Source organism: Dreissena polymorpha, chromosome 11 (genome assembly GCF_020536995.1).
Source record: "Dreissena polymorpha isolate Duluth1 chromosome 11, UMN_Dpol_1.0, whole genome shotgun sequence".
Taxonomy (NCBI): Eukaryota; Metazoa; Mollusca; class Bivalvia; order Myida; family Dreissenidae; genus Dreissena; species Dreissena polymorpha.
The window spans coordinates 16,468,318-16,486,420 of record NC_068365.1 but is presented as its reverse complement, the minus strand read 5'-3'; the positions used below and the strand labels follow the sequence as shown (position 1 = coordinate 16,486,420).

Below are 18,103 nucleotides of genomic sequence, written 5' to 3'. Positions count from 1 at the left end.
CAATTGAATAATTTTCATAAAGTCTTAACCAAAATTATGCAAGTTTTTAAGGTTAAGTTGACGTAAAATCCACACCAATTTATATAATCAGCTGAAATGCCCAGGCACTTAAGAATTATTTCCCTTTGTCTATACAAAAATGCATAATTAGCAATACCAGTGTGAAGAACCAATATTGAGTGTATTTTAAAGATATTGAGGACACTGGGTGGGATGAAACACACAACCTTCTGGTTGCACTGCTGGAATCTTTATATTTTTAGATGGTCGCTTTAGCGACCGTCTAATGTGCTTGATGTAAAATTCAGGTCGATACGGCCTGGGTATGATTAGCCCAATTCCCGCTTACACTACGCGCGAAGAAAGAGTTGTATAATTTATGCAAGAAGTTTGAGTTCTCCAATTATGTTTATTCACAAATGGAAACATTATATTAATATCGTGTTAAATGCAATAGTTTCGAATGGTGTTTTATAGAAAAGAATTAAAAAAACAATGATCGTATTGCACGTGTCGCGGAGGAGATTGTTTATGAATGATTAAAATAGTCCACTTTCTGCTGCGTCTGCGTGACGTAGTATTTTCGCTCATCTCATTCATAAATCTGAGGCTGGCGATAAACAAAGGGGAGTCCGAGTGAGAATTACGCACTAGTATAAGGTTACGCTTGTTTATATTCACAGGTCTCAATTAATAACACGTTGACCACGAGTTCAACAATTATTACCGGGATACGATAGACAACATAAAAATGATTCATTATCGCTGAAACTGTTAAAAAACATTTAAATATAACAAGAATATTCTCTAAAAAATGTAGTCTTGCTGTTTTGAAATAAGGTTTGGAATTTTGGTTTCTAAATAACTTAATTAAAAACAAAAGTTTAATTATAGTGTTTTTTACTTTTAGTCGCATATTTACCGCATTATAATGTGTGTTATAATAGGCAAACCATACATCAGTAAAATTCAATCTGCCTTCGCACATAGAAGGAATGGGTCAATTAGGTGCTGCGTTTCCTTTGCTTACTTCAGTTAGAGGTCAATTCTTTACGTAAAAGCAATCACAAGGCCCCGGCTTCAGAGGAATTGCGGAGCGTTCTTACATAATTAAAGTCGTAGTCGCATGGTATTTGCGTTTAGCGTCCTATTTGGTCACGTGGTTCTTTTTCGCGGGTGTTTTGGCATTCATGATATGAGGCTATTAATAGATGCGCCTGTCGATAAACAAAGGAAAGTTTACGGGCGATAACAACGCAATAGGTTACGCTCTGACATACAACTCAATGACGTAGTACAGGTTGTAAATTGAGAGATTTGGGAAAAAGTTGACGCTTATTTATATTCTCAATTTATAAAACGTTGAACATAAGTTCAACAATAACTTCAGCGATACGATAGACTAAAAAAAATCATAATCGCTTAACCCGAATATAACAAATAATTTATAATAATAATACGAATGACCTGTTTCATAACCTCGTTGAAGCTACTACATCGGGTATTTCTGGAAAGCGTTCTTGGTTCTCAACACATAGCGGCGATCTTTTGTATTTACGGGTGCTAGCAACGCAATAGTAGAAGGGTTAGCTTGTTTATATTCACAGTTCTCAATACATTGACAGTTGGATATGAGTTCATCAATTACTCAGGAATACTATAGGCAACCTCGAAAATGCTTTATGATCGCTAAAACCGAAAACAACTAAATATATTATATTAAATATATTTATAACAATACATGTCTTTTAAAAATGTAGTCGGCGTATACGCCGACTTTGAAATAAAGTTAGCAATTTACTTTTCTAAATAATTGAATACAATTAAACAAAAATTAAACTATTGTGTTGTGTTTTTCACTTGTAAGCTGCATATTCACCGCATGAAATGTGTGTAAGCATTGTCAAACCACACATTAGTGTGAGTAAATAAAAAATATACTACGGGAGAGCACTTCATATGTGTCCTCATATGCCTTGTTATGAGTATCTTTCTTCATTATCGAAATATATCGTATGTTTATATTTGATTTAAACGCAGTTTTCTTTCGTCACATTTAAATCACACGTCAATAGCGCCGTCATGCGAAAATGGGTCTTATGCGTTTCGGCAAGCGTTTGTTAAACCCAACATGTGCTCTTGCGCAGTCAGGCCATAGGCGACGCTGTTCGCTTTAAAATCACTCAATATGTTATGTTTCTCCTTACCAGAAGGAGGGATAGCTGAGTGTGCTATTTATATGATGGGCGCATATGGAATAAGACCCATTTTCGCATGACGAGGGTCATTACAAATCTCATTGCGAATTGAAAATCCCACATTTAAAAACAATGCTTTTTGATACAAAATTGAATTCAAAATAGCAAACTTGTTAATAATGGCAGCCTATCGACGCATTAAGGAATGATTTCCAGACGTGCTGACCAAGTACGGCAAACATTGTGGTATGATAATTAAACGATTTTCTCTTATCGTGACACTATACTATTTCGCTAATGATTGTTTTCTCATCTTGGAGGCGAAATTGAAATTCTGCGAGATGGATTGTAACGCGTAATTGTAACAGGGCCACAATTTGTGTCGTTTGAGCATACAGAGAGTAGTCCGGAATTCCTTACACTGAACAGTGCTACATCCTTTGAATTAAGCACATACGCAGAGATGTAGCAAAAATTCAGAGGTTGTATCTCGAATCAGCTTATTAAATATTCGAAAATATTCATGCGTGTCTGTTGGCGTTATGTTAAAGTCACTAAGATGAAAACTGAAACAGCTTCGCCTAAAAGCGCATTAGTGCTCTATACCTATGTTTATGTTAGCGTTGTTGACACCGTGTGAACTGCTCGGGTAACAAGTAAAGCATAAACAGCAATGTTTATATACTTTTATTCCTCCATATACAAGATACGAAGATTATTGTATATTTTGAATTTGTATATGGTGTCAAAAATCAAAAGTTTTGTACACGGAACTTTCATTATGAATTTATATTCTTGGTGAGATAGTCATTTGATATTAGAAAAAATATTCCTTTAATATGATGGTGACTGCAAATTTTCTTTATATTAAGTTCTCATTACCATTTTTATCATACTTTCTTTGCTTTCAGAACTTCCAAAAAAGCATGCTGTTTTTATTTTGTCTTAGTTATTTCTATGAAATAATAAGGATGATAAAAAGTGCACACAAAACTCGACCCGTGCGCTATGACACACACTTTTTAAAGTTGAATGGCGTGTGTTCATTTCAAACTTGCGATTGATTTTGAAAAATGAATTGCGTGTTAAATTATGCAATAGCGAACATCTTCAGTGCCTTCAGCGCTTTGATTTAAACAAAGGAGAAGTGTTTGGTTAGCCACGCATACCAATATAAATTGATGGCCATGTAAATTACTGTAACTGTATAATTAATTAATTCTTTGCATATTTGCTTTAAGTTTTGCAAATTGCTGTGATATTCTTTACAAAGATTGTCGTTAGCTGTAGGTATCTCAATTAGAATTTTAAATGAATAGCCTTTGTCTAAATACTTTTGGGTAATTTGTGAATTTTAATACATATAATCATAGTTTATTATGTTGATTTGAACAAATAATGCAAATTACTATGTTGTTTATTGTACTTGATTTAACATTATTGTGAAATAAATTTACATTATAATAAATTGTTATTTTATCTTTGAAATAATCAAAATTTCTCTACAGTAAATGTTTATTTATATGAATACATAAGTAAAAATAATATTAAGAAATATGTAGAAATGCTAAGATGGTGTTATTTCGTGTTTGAAAGGATCCAATTGATACACACCTTGGACAATATTTTTACATTGTTATATTTAATTACAGACATATTTATTATATTTTTATTCATATCTTGCCATCAATTGACAAGAAGGGCACTAAACATGGCTGTCATCGGATAATAAGGTCAACAAATACACCCTTTATCAGAAGATAGAAAATCTTGCTTTATGAATGGATCTCCTCATAAATAACTCATTACTATGTCTGTCATGGAAGAAGGTCAAAGTTGTTATGTTTTGGTGAGAATGTTTTGAAATGTGGCCGAACATTATTAGAGCTCATTATTTCAAATATTTCTGCATTTTGTTGGCCTCACAGCATTTGAATAGTGAAAAATACAATAATATTTAAAAAGAATAAGGCGTGAAATATTAATGGCATTTAAGTGTAGATCATTGTTTGAAGGAAACTAATATTGTAAGAATCTGGTCATTGTAAATAAGGATAACATTTTTTATAAGATATTTATTGGTGGAATATAAATTAAATTGCACTATTGGTCGAAATGTATTTATGAGATTGATGGTTTACATTCAAATACAAGATTGAGGACTGTTAAATAATGAAATTATTAATTAAATAAAAAACTGATGTGGCAGAAATATTTACAAAAAAATAACTTTATTGCATGTGTTGTATAACATTTGATCAAGCCTGCAGAATATTATTAGCTTGCATGCAATCAGATATTATTTGGATGAAGCATACTTTTTTGAGTTTACTCAGTCTTTATCCAGTCTTACTTATCAGAAAATGGCATCATTTCTCAGGCAGATTTTAATGTATATTAAAAAGTTCTGTTCATGAGTGCATTAATTGGCCAATAAATGATGAACAGTTATGCATGCCCTCAATGAACAATACCTGCCCTTAAGGTTACTTCAGTGCATCATATTTAGTTACTTACATGTACCATGTATTGTCTGGGTCTGAGTTATTGGCACAAGTTTCATTGAGTGCAAATGGTATGTCATGCTTTCAAAGCTGATAACAGTCAGACTAAGGCAATTTTTGAAGAAAAAGCATTAATTTGTATGTGTCTCACCATATATATGAAACAAAATAAATTTATAGTTGTTTTTGACATAGTTTTATAGTACTTAATTGTTCCATTGCTAACAACAAATTAAAGCAAAATTTTGAACAGAAGGATTTTAACATGGCTTTTCAACAGAACATGCTAGGATTTCAATTAATAAGTGATTTGCCCATGAATCATCATTGATTTATTTATGTTGTTGTTTATTCTTGTTGTATTGTTGTATTCTTGCATATATTAAATTAATGCTCATGTTCATATGTGAGGGCTATGAACTCATATTAGCTTCATTGATGTTGTTGTTGTTGTTGTTGTATATATCTTATAACATACACAAAAAAAGAATTGTATAATAATTTGAGGAAACAGTGCATTACATAATTTACTTAAAATTTTTAAGTAATTTATTTAAAATATTCCACGTAGAAATGATTCTTATTTCAGAAACACCCACATATGATATTTGTATGCACAAATGCAGGGGACAAAAATTCCACTCGTCCGCTCGTATTGACGAGTGAAATCTTGAAAGGACGAGTGAATTTCCCTAAAGCTCTCGTCCTACAGGACGAGTGAAAAAAAATGATTTTAAAATATGTATTTTCTGACCAGTAAGGCTCTTTTTCATTAAATAAAATCATTTCTTAAAGCATATCTATTCCGAAAGTAGAACGCGAATGAACCGGAAATCGTAATTGTAAATTTCATACAGCAGGTGCGCATTGTTATGCGAGACTGTGTCCCGAGTAAATATTGGCTTTTTGGTGTAAACTTTGTGCGTCCATGTTGACAGGAAACCATCTGACTTCATTCACTGTAAGTATTGATTTTTTTAAAGAATTATTTTACTGCGAAGTACGTTTAAAACCAGTCTGAATTTTATCTGAAAAATGTCTGACATACGAGCGTTCTTTAAAGGGGGCAGGAGCGATGTTCAACGATCCGAAATGGAAAGCACGCAAGCATTAGAAAAAGGAAATATCAAATTTGTCTTCATTTATTTATTTTGTGTTCCTCATAAATAAAGTAAGTTAACATTTCTTCTGTGATCAGCTGGCATGAATAACTAAGTAAGCAGCATTTTAGCAGTGATATAGGAAACCTTGTTAGTCATATCAGTCCTTTGCAATCTTTCTTTCACACATATTTGAAGGACAAGTGCATGTGTTTGCAGGACAAGTGAAAATTTTAATGCACTTGTCCTGCAGGACGAGTGCAATTTATAAATATTTTTGTCCCCTGCAAATGTTTATTTCTCCAAATAATAGTGAAAATTCTTCCAATCGTCTGTCTTGTAAGTAATAAGTTAATATAAGATATGCAGTTGCAATATCAGATGCAATTATGTATTCCCTTCATAACTAACCATGTTAACCAGTTCATAACACTATCGTCCAATTTCAATCTTCTACCATTACTTATAAATTGTGTAATGCATATATAATGTAGGCTATGAGCTTGTATAAGCTTTACTGCTGTATAAATGTTGTTGTTATACGCCCGTCTATGACGGGACGTATTATGGTATACCCCGCGTCCGTCTGTCCGTCCGTCCGTCCGTCTGTTAATGTCGTACGCTACGTCAAATATCCTTTGACAGATTTTCTTCAAATTTTAACACAATCTTAATATTGATAAACCCTGATCCCCTTTCGTTTTTGACGGAATTCTGAATTGTCGTTCCAGAGTTATGGGACTTTGTTCGTCAAAATTTCGTGATTTCATTGAATGTCCTACTGTAGCTCAAATATCCTTCGATGGATTTTTTTCAAATTTCAACACAATCTTAATATTGATAAACCCTGATCCCCTTTCGTTTTTGACGGAATTCTGAATTGTCGTTCCAGAGTTATGGGACTTTGTTCGTCAAAATTTCGTGATTTCATTGAATGTCCTACTGTAGCTCAAATATCCTTCGATGGATTTTTTTCAAATTTCAACACAATCTTAATATTGATAAACCCTGATCCCCTTTCGTTTTTGACGGAATTCTGAATTGTCGTTCCAGAGTTATGGGACTTTGTTCGTCAAAATTTCGTGATTTCATTGAATGTCCTACTGTACCACAAATATCCTTCGATGGATTTTTTTTTTTTTTTTTAGTATCCCTGAAAAATTGAACAAGGTGAGCTTTTTTCTATTCCGATTGTACACTACCACTTACCCATCTACATTTCTCTTTTATTATTGGTCAAAATATCTATAACAGGTTTGCTTCAACTCCATATCCTCTAAAGAAATGCATACATATACTCAAAAAAAGATATGGTATGAATGTCAAGGAGACGGCGCTCCATGCTCATGTACTTATAAAATAAACCATGTATTCAAATACAAATAAACTGAAGTAAAAAAATGATTCAAAGGGTTATTTATTACCTTACTACTTCATTGGCGAACGACGGGCGTATCATGCGCTCATGGCGCAGCTGTTTATTGTTGTTGTATTTGGTTTGCACATTCAGCTTCTAGATTTTAATTTTATAATCTTAAGATCTTGAAACCAGAGTATCCTATCTATTTATTTAAAGGTCAAATGGTTTTCTCCATATTATTGTGAGCCCTTTGGCTTATCACCTATATTTTCTGTGCCAATTTTGATAGAGTTTGTTTATAGACTGGATAGAAAGACTTACAAACATTGGTTTACCTTGGAACTTAAAGTTATTTACATCTTAATGTAAGTTTAATAGCATCTATAAAAAGAATGCATTCAGGTATGTGTTAGTTTAGTTTTTTCTTCGTGGTAGATAACCAGATTATGATGATTAAACAGACATGTTTTAAAATATGACTATAAAAAATACAACAACACACGTTATTTTATTTTCAAGATTTATTCTGACATGAACTTGAATAATTATGTGTGTTAATTGCTCAAAGCTATGTTTGTACATTTGATGTTTAATTCAAACTACTCATTCGAATTATTGCTGTTTTGATCCCCTATCATGTGTCATCTCAGGTTTGTATCTGTATTTATCAATGAATAATTCAAAGTGCTAATATATGCCAGATCAAAAAATTTATGTTAACACCTATTATTGTTAGTCACAAAATCTTTTCTTGCATCTTATTTTAATCAACAAAATTGTGAATGAAGTATATTGAGGCAAATACCATAACCAGCGCGCGCTGGAAAAATTGTTGTCAAATTTGTATAATTTTTTTTTTGGGGGGGGGGGGGGGGGGGGTGGGGGGTACAAAAACATCATCACATTTAGATATTTTATTCAAATTTTCATAAAATTAAATAACTTCAAAGAAAACATGTTGTTTTTATAGATATTTAAAAGACCAAATCACTGTAAGTTATGTCGCTAATAAATTAATTTAATAAACATGGCATTACAATCTTTTAAAATATTAGTAGTACAACGTTTAAATTTAAATGGAATTGACAGTAAGTGAAATTAAGTAAAAAGTAATTCATAAGTCTTATCTTCTTATGAGTCAGGGAGGGGTGGTGAGGACTGTGCTCTGTGAAAATGGTGTTAAATGCATGTGCTTAAAGTGACATCCCAGATAAGCCTGTGCAGTATGCACAGGCTAATCAGGGAGACTGTTTCTGCTTGTATCATATTTTTCTTTTGCAAAAAGTCTCTTGTTAGCAAAAATCCATGCATTTAACCCCTTATATACAGAGCAGGGCACAAATATTGGCATACTAATGATAACACCAATTGCAATATAATAATCTGTGAAAAAAAGCCAACTGCTGCCAGCATTGCTTTGCAGATTTGAAGAGAAGTAATGTGTTTAAGTCTAATGCCAGGTAGTACAATGTCCTGGCAATTTTAATATTTGAAATGTCGAAAGTTTGACCTAAAGAATTATGGTATGTATGATTTAAACCGCCTCATTAGTCAAGAATATGAATGTAAACGATTTTTGAAAGAATAATAACTTGACTGAGTATTTACCGTAATTAATGTCTGTTTGGTGACCAGCAAGACAAGATTCTTTTGTTGTTTTATTGTATACTGTTACCATTTATCGTTATGAAAGCCACAATATGTTGATTCAATCATCCTCTGATTGTGATGGTCAGTTGAAGTTCTGTTCCCCTGCAAGCCTAATATCCTGATTTATACAGCCAGTATCTCCCACATATTGGAAATGTTACTACATAAACTATTACAAGTCAAATAAATCTGTTATTGATAGTGTGTATGTAAGAATTATCAGTTGGAATTCCATAGCCTGGCATGTAGCCATATTAGTGGTATGTGGCCAGTATAAGTTAGTGGTATGTGGCCAATTCCACCAATGTCCAAACATTCAAATGGGTTGCGGTGCTCAGGGTGGGTCAGTATATGGCTGGAATGTGCTGGGTAGCCATGCTTATGAACAACTTTCGTGGCATCTTGCTGTTGGGCAATGGATTTATTTTCGAAATGGTTTGAACCTTTTTATTTTTAGAATATTACAAAAGGAATTACCTTTATACTTATTTATAATTAATTTAGTTTGATTCTCTTTTATTGAAATCAAAATTAGCAACAAAATCATTTAAGGATTTTGATCATTTAATAACATGATATTAATGATGTTATGTTGATCAGATAATAGTGTATTAGACACTGAGGACAGTGGAAAGAGAAATGGTCTGGATTTTTGAGAATTTCATAATGATCTAATATGAATAGGATCGAGTGATTAAATTAATTCAGATAAAGGTAGAATGAATCATTATAAAAATGAGCCATGCTCTGTGAAAAGGGGGTAGAATGCATGTTCGCTAAAGAGTCATCCCAGATTAGCCTGTGCGATCTGCACAGGCTTATCAGGGACAACACTTTCCGCTTTTATGGTATTTTTGTTTAAAGAGTCTCTTTTTAACAAAATTCCATTTTTTTTTGCAGTAAATGTTATTCGTGATTAGCATGTGCCGACTGCACAGGCTAATCTGGGACGACACTTTACGTACATGCATTAAACCCCCTTTTCACAGAGCATGGTCCAAATGTATTGACAAAGATGCATTTTTTTGCCCTATATACATCATTTCATTTCATCGTAAACTGAAAGGAGTTGTGAGTTGTACAATATAGTCTAAACTGAAATGTTTTAGTGAATACGCTGTAAAATAGGTTCAGAGATAAACAGTTACCATTATAGTTACTTTGAAATAACTATAAATTTGTCTGAAAAAAATGAATCAGAACTCTACGGCTTTGATCTTCCAATATTAATTGCCACTTTTGACTGTTACCATAGTTGCGTTTATTGCAAGGTATTGGGTTCGTTCTGACTATTCCTAAAAAATTTCCACAAACAATGGGGTTTGAATAATGTTGCATTAGTTATGTTTACCTGGTATACAGAGTTTATTTGTGACGAATATGTTGGAGTTTAATTAGTAATGTTTTTCGGCGTAAGCTGTATTAAGCCAGCTTTTCACCCTGACTTGACCTTTGTAAGTGTCCAATAATACTCAAATAAACTTTCCCGCGGCTAGGTACGAATGAATACACTTCATTTATTCCATTGGCTGATTTGAGTATAACACCAGAACATTGGAAACATATCCGCGTCTTTGTAACACTGTTTTACTGCATGAAACAATTTTATCTCTAATGAAAAGGCTCAATAGATAGAACAGTTTTACAATCAATTTTCGACATAAATACAGTTTGTGCGTTCACCTTTTATTTTCAGAGAATTACCAGCGCAAAAGCGTTTATACTAAAGGCTATGTTGTCATATTTAGTACTTACTTGCATTGCATTTCAACCCGCGAGGTTTCGGGTCAATTCGCGGCCATTTGTGAAAGTCAGAGTTTATATACAGTTCATCACCGGAGTTCGCAGAAGGGGTTGCGATCATTGTGTTACACCGGTCTTACTGACAATAACGTAGTGACTGTAATACATTCCATTCCAATCCGCAAGGTATCAAGGTCAGTTTGCGGTCAGTTGCAGAAATCTTTATATAAACGCTGTCTCGTAAACTTTGTGCACTTGAAGTCTGTTTTGATCAGAAAGATACTAAATAAAGATATTCGGCGATATTATTGTGGTATGTCAATCATCGATTTTTAATATGGTTTCAACATTTGCATGATAAGGACCAATTTTGATAAAATTAATTAGAAATATTTATCCATTTAGACCAGTTTATTAAGCATGAGCACAATAATTCAATATACTATAATTATGCAATTAAATAAGATTCGAGTATTGCCGGCTGACCTATATGCACTCGTTTATTTTCATGTTTCTTGTGTTTTTCTATTCTGTAAATATAGATATCTGAGTAATAATATCACATAAAGCAAAATAAGCCACGAAATCTGGCGCAACACCCCGTAATTGATTTGCTTATGATGTAGCTAAGAACTGCTCAGAAAAAAGGCATCCGCTACTTTTTATCTCATAGAGATAACTTTTGATCGTTCATAAACATCGACCACAATCAACGCCGTATATCTTTTTTAAAGATATTTCTTGTTATTATTGCTCTATGATATAAGTCTATTGTCAGTAAATACCTTGTTGTTTTGAAGAATCAGAAGTTTAGCTTGATAGATTTATCAGCTTGTTTGATGTAATCATCCCTTGATATTGATCAAATTAGGTATTTTGGACACACTATTAAAAGACTTAACAAATTGGATTTCATGAGCATAAAGTTCATAATTGCCATATTTGTCATTCGTTCTTCTTGTCTTAGGGAATGTCCTTTAGTCCAGCATGTTTGAAAACGAAATCTCAAACGGTTTCAAACGTGATTTAACAAAATGCATCATGCGAAAATGGGTCACATGCCATTTGCGGTCAATCTAGCTTAAGACCAGCCTGCGCAGTTGTGCAGTCTGGTAAAATGCTAGCCTGTCCATTATAAAGTCACGCAAGGTTTCTTGGTGTCATAAGCTGATGGTCTCATCAGCTGACGGCGTAGTTCATGACCAGACTGTGTGATTGGACAGGCTGGGTTGGAGCTATGCTGGCCACATATGGCATAAAACCCATTTTCGCATGACTTGGCTTAAATGCAATTATAAGCAATTTGTATAGGACCAACTTTACAATTACCATTACTACTTTGTTTTGTACTATGTAAAAAGACAACAATTTGCTGTGTTGAGAATACCAGTGCATTGAGTGTTGACATTGAAAACTGCAAAATGTAATTCAAATAGTTAGTGACACATCATATCTTTGCACATTTTTAACAAAAATTAAATTGTTGAATAACTTTCAGTGAGGGCCAAAATGGCTTATCAGTCTTTGTTAGACATGTATGATAGCACTGGATAGTTTTTAAAGGGTTAATTGAAAGGGGTTCCTAATGAAGAGGCCTTTTGGAAAGAAAGTATTAAATTTGGTCTTTACTTTCATCTTTAAGCCTGTAAACAATTGAATCACAGTTTGATAGAACTAATTTGCTCATTTGACATGCTTTGAGAGCTCTGAAACTATAAAGTATGTATTCACTTAGCTTGTGTCCTGTGTTTTCAGTACCAAGTAAGGACCACACATAACTTTAATTTGAAGGGTGTATTCATTCATTTTGTGTCCTGTATTTTCAGTACAAAGTGAGAACCAGCCGTCTCTAGATGGCAGCAGGCAAACCTCAGAGCGACCATGAAGAAATGCGCGTCAGGGTCGAACAAGCGCAAAGGGAGATCATTCCAGCCGTGGAACTTGAAAAGAAAGAAATTCGCATGAGAATTCCACTGAAAATCCAACTCCCTGTGCGCCCCTCTGTCCCTGAGATCGTTATGACTACCTTTGGAAATGGTGGAAAAACCCGAGACACAACTGAAAGTGATGCTGATAGAATTGTGGGGATAACCGTAAGCCGCGACGGTGGGGTGGAGATTGCACGTGATTCTGTTAGCTCACCCCAGTCCGGTCGCAGGCATGACACATCATCGGATAAGACGTTAGTATCGAACATACAAGCACCGCACTCTTCACCTAAACTTGGCAGTCGACTGACAGTACAGCAGTCGCATTCCATTATAGAGAAAACAGAGGATTTGATGGAGTTCTTTGAAGATAAGAAGAAAACCAAACAGCTTTCAAAACGTACCTCATCCAAGAAGCACCGGACCCCAAGTCCGGCTGCTATAAGACAAAGTATTGGATTGGATCATCTGGATAATTTGGTAAGACTGATGGAGCAATTAAGCAATTTGAGAGACGAAAATTCAAAGCTAAAAAATCGCTGTGATTATTTAGAGAGTACGAAAACTCTATTGGTAGCCAAGAGTCATTTAGAAGAGGAAGACTCTGTTGGTTTAGACAGTATTACTTTTGACTCAGATTCCTTACCTCGGACTAAAAAATCTAAAAGTAAGTCTTTAAAATCTGGTCCCGAAATGGTAGAACCAAGAAAAATGCGACCTCGACTGCCAAGTGCGGAAGATGCAAAGTGCCTTGAATTTGACTACGGTGATTCTAGCTCAGACCAGGCCCAACAACGAAACAGGAAATTATTCAAGAGAAGCTTTTCGACAGGATCCCTAGAAGTTCCATCTGACATTGTTGAGCAGTCTGAAGATGATATTGGAACTCAGAGACTCTCAGATCCTTTTGAAGAAAAAAATTCTTCAAAATTGTCAAAGTCACCAGAAACAAAACGAAAATCTAAATTTTCAAAGTGGGCCAAAGTGAAAAAGGTCTTAAACAAACAACAATTATCAGAAAACATAAGCTCAGGAATAAAATCAATCAAAGGTTTAGGTAAAGGTGCATATCTACGCTATGGTTCATTTGCAGGAAGAGAGCTTACTGTACCTTCACATTCAGTGGCTGAAAGTCGGTCAGTGGACAGTGGTGTTGGCAGCGGAATAGATGGAGAAATGGACGTGCGCCGGTCCACCTCCTCCAATGAACCTCCTAGCCCAACGAGATTCTCGGAACGGGTAATCGATATGCCGACACCTTGCGTTGATGATGTTGAATGTGAAGGTATCTGGTTGGGCCCGCCTGAATGGATCGAAAAAGAGCGGGAAAAGGAGAAAGAGCTTCTGAAACAAGCTCTAAGTGAATCGCCTAAAAGTGAACCAAGGAATGTGGGCTCGCCTTTGTCTTTGAGTGGATATGAGTCACAAGAACAACATTTACGACATTTACAACCTCATTTGCCTCGACGGCAATCCAGTCCGCTGCTACTTGACTCTGGAGATGAAGAAGACATTGAGGATTTGAAGCGGTCTTCAAGCTGCAAAGAACCAGAAACCAGTAAAAATCAGGATGACGTCAAGGGCGATAAAAGTGAAAAGAAGCATAAAACGCCATGGGGTAAAATGAAAAATATCATTCATACGAGAAAAGAAAGTGTGAAAAAGAAATCTACAAAGGGAGGAAGGGAAAGTGATTCATTTGGATTTGAAGAAGTGTCAGAGACTGATTATGAAGTGTATGATGAAATGAAGTATGTGCAGGAGGGATTATTAGAAGGACCAGTAAGTCGGTCGACACCGAAAGCGTCACCAGTTGTGTTTCGGCAAAAGCAACAGGATAAGAGCTCTAGTAATTCTCCGCAGGGCAGTCAGAAAGATCGCTCACGGAATGTGCCTACCACAGCGTCAGGCAGCGTTGATGTCTCAGCTCTACTCGGTAAGTCAACTTGACTTTATATTTTGCCACTCAATGTTATTGTTTTCTAAAAGCCAATGAATATTTATTGTTGTGTTTTTGCTGATTTCCATAATAAGCTGACCTGAGCACCAAGTGCTCAAGCTTTGCTATTGTGATATCTCTATTTTCCATGTGGTGTGGTGTGCTGTTCGCTTTGTAGTCAATTTTGGCTTGTTAGACTGTTATGACTTGACTGTTATGGCTTGTTATGACTCTATAGGGCACATTTTTCATACCATCTTGATGAATAGTGGTCAGAATATATATCTAGAAAATATCTTGGTTGATTTTGATTCTTGGTCACTTGCATCCAAAAAGATGGTCACCAGGTCAAATGTTAGAAAATCTGTTTAACCTATTTAGAGACCACAATAATCAATGGATCATGATGAAACTGGGTCAGAATATTTATCTGAACAATACCTAGGCCAAGTTTGAATCTGGTACAAACTGTGTCAAATCTTAGACAAACCTTGTAACCACTTCAAAGGCCACATATATGGCTCAGTTTTGATAAAACTAGGTCTGAACAATCTCTAGTCTGAATTTGAATCTTGGTCGTGTGCGTCCAAATACAAGGTAAGTAGGTGAAATCTTATGACTAAATCTTGATGAAATGTGGTTAGAATGTTTACTTTTTCAAAATGTAGGCCAAGTTTGAAATTGGGTCATGTGCAACTAGAAACTAGGCCACCAGGTCAAATCTAAGAAAAACCTTATAAATGCTCCAGAAGCAACAATCATTACTCTATATAGATCTGACTTGTTTAGAATGTATATCTGGATGATGTCACGATATTGATTCTTAGAGAAAAAAACAATGTAGAGGAACATTTTATCACTGAATCTTGATGAAACATGGTCAGAATGCTAACCTTATGACAATAGTCTGTGTTATGTTTATTCAAAAACCCTGAACTTGGCAAAATATTAGAAAAACCTCTTTTCAACTCTAGAAGCCACATTTATGACTAAGTCTTGATGAAAATTGTTCAGAATAATGGTTTTCTTGATAATATGAAAGCCATAATTGAATCTAGCTCAAGTGAGTCCAAATTACTAGATGACCAGTTCATAACTTCAACATTTGGTGTCTGTGAACTCAGGTGAGCAGTTCGGGGCCTTTAGGGCCCTTGTTTTTCAAATTTCAACCACATAAACAAGCATACATTTTATATTTTAAAAGGAATTTGTTTATTTGCATGCCTCATTAGATGTGGTAAGTATGTTAAAGATGTGAGTATGTTAAATTTGTTCTGCTCATTTTTTCCATAAAACTTTTTTGCTAAAACACTGAGTTCTTTATAATTAGGAAATAATCTATGTATGACTTAAGAGATATAATTGTTAAGATCTTTTGTTCTATGAATCTCAGAATTCATGGACTCAATGTTAACTACATATTTCCTTCTCTGACATTTCAAAAGCTCCAAAAATATGCTTGACATAATTATTTAGCATCTAATAATATTCACTTGTAAATTTCTGAAACCCAAAATGTCAAGATGATCAAAAATATACCAGGTATTTGATATTGAACCTTACTTGATGTATACTTATTTGTGTGCATAACCGTTCACTTCTTTGTATGCCCCTGGTAGGGTTAAATATGGCAGTTGGACTGTCCGTACGTCTGTCTGTACGGCATTCCATTTTCAATACTTTTTTTTCCTAAACCAGTTCAGATATTGACCTGATATTAAGTGTGTGAGTCTACCTACTTCAGTTACAGATGAAGTGTGAATTTCATTCAGGTCCATTGATTTTTGGTTAAGTTATGGGCCTTGGACTTAACGTTTTCAGATACTGTTCAAGGTCTGTAACTTTGTCAAATATCAATAGACTTTAACTTCGTCCTGATGTTTTCAATTGGGATTTAGCTGCTGTGTGGCATCAAAGTGCAGTCTGCAGAAGGGGACATGGTGTTTCACAAATGCGGCTCTTGTTGATTATTGTTAAAATATCTTTTAAGTTAGGTGGCTTAAGGTACTGAACCACTGTACCAACAGTTTACTTTGTCCTTCTTTTAAGTTAAACTGCATCTGTTTCTGCCTGTACTCGTCCTCACATTTGATGTTAGCCATGTCATGCAAAAATAGGTCTTATGCCGTATGCAGCCAGCATAGCATCATGCAGCCTGCGCACAATGTTTTGTGATTCAATTGCTTTTCATATATATTATTTAAATAAAATATGGATATTTCGTATATCATATTTTATCAAAATATTGTTATGCATTAGAAAGAAAAGTAAATTTAGCAATTTCCAAAAACATGAGTGAACATTTTGAACTGCTTGAATAACAAATCATATTTTGTTTACATATTTACAAGTGTGTTTTTATCTAAAGAACTGTTGAGTTTAACCTGGAATTTGTCTGTAATGCTTGGTGCTTCTGTTACCATGGTAATGTAGAATAGTTACCTGGATTTCCCATTATCCCAGAACTTGGCAATTTTTGTCATATTTTTATGTTTTCATGTGATGTATAAATGATGCTTTACTTTTTGCTTTTACTACAACATTTAAGGATTAAGTTTGATTTTAATGCATGTGCATACTGTGTTGTCCCATGTTAGCGTACACAGTCATTTGCACAGGCTAATCAGGGGCAACGTTTATAGGAAGTCTCTTCTAAGCAACAAGTATTGTCCTTGATTAGCCTGTGTAGACTGCACAGGCTAATCTGGGAATAAACTTTGCGCACATATATATATGCATGCCCCTGCGAAATGTTGTTCTGCAGTTCACGAATAATTCGTGAACTGTTAATGAACTGAGTTCATGAATTGTTCATGAATAGTCAGTGAACAGAAAATGAGCCATGTCTGTTAAATGTTCTTGAAATTTTAGTTCATGAACTGTTCATGAACACTAATGGCATGAAGTGGTCATGAAATATTCTTGAAACCTAATGGCATGAAGTGTTCATGAACTATTCTTGAACCCTTATGGCATGAAGTGTTCATGAACTATTCTTGAACCATTATGACATGAAATGTTCATGAACTATTCATGAACACCACTGGCATGAAGTGTTCTTGAACAGTTCATGAACAACACAATTCTTGAAAAATTATTCAGGGTTTTGTTGTTCATGAACAGTTCATGAACATTTTTCGTCTATTTTTCAATGGCTCATTTTCTGTTCATGGACTGTCAGTGAATAGTTCATGAACCATAGTTCTTCAAGAGTTCATGAACTGGGGTGGCATGAAGTGTTCATGAACTATTCATGAACAAGAATTTGTCAATTTATGCAGGGTTATCATAAGTGTTACCAATGCTCAACAAACAGGTCAGGGTAAGAAAAAACAAGTCTTGTATTAGCACTTAACATATTGATAGCAACATATAACAATAATTTTAATATAACACTAATAACTGAGATACAAGTGGTTTGATAATACTCTTTAAATTTCATAATACAACATTGCACTATATGTTCATGAATAATTCATGTATTGAAAAGATTATGAATAGTCTCATTTTCAGTTCAAGAATCATTTACTAATCAATGGTTTCCCTGACATGGTTACACTTACAGTGCCAAAGAACTTGAAATGGAACCAATGGCTGATCAGTTCAGCCGGTAATTTATTAAAGACTTACATTTTCAAATATAACATAAACCATGTGCCTGACCGTTTCAACTTCCTGTGC

The 18,103-nt window shown here is 34.5% G+C and overlaps 1 protein-coding gene and 1 long non-coding RNA gene across 8 annotated transcripts in view; one reads left to right on the top strand and one right to left on the bottom strand.

Annotated features, from left to right (window-relative positions):
• Positions 1-18,103, bottom strand: part of LOC127851054 (uncharacterized) — a 217,662-nt gene that overhangs the window by 77,526 nt on the left and 122,033 nt on the right. The gene's annotated exons all lie outside the window — the stretch shown is intronic.
• The window catches only part of LOC127851019 (uncharacterized), a 145,386-nt gene that overhangs the window by 54,278 nt on the left and 73,005 nt on the right, over positions 1-18,103 (top strand). For all 7 annotated transcript variants that reach the window (XM_052384447.1, XM_052384450.1, XM_052384451.1 and 4 more), the window contains exon 3: positions 12,382-14,419. In XM_052384447.1, the coding sequence (XP_052240407.1) occupies positions 12,409-14,419 (2,011 nt within the window). In that variant the 5' untranslated portion in view covers positions 12,382-12,408. The remainder of the gene's footprint in view (positions 1-12,381; positions 14,420-18,103) is intronic.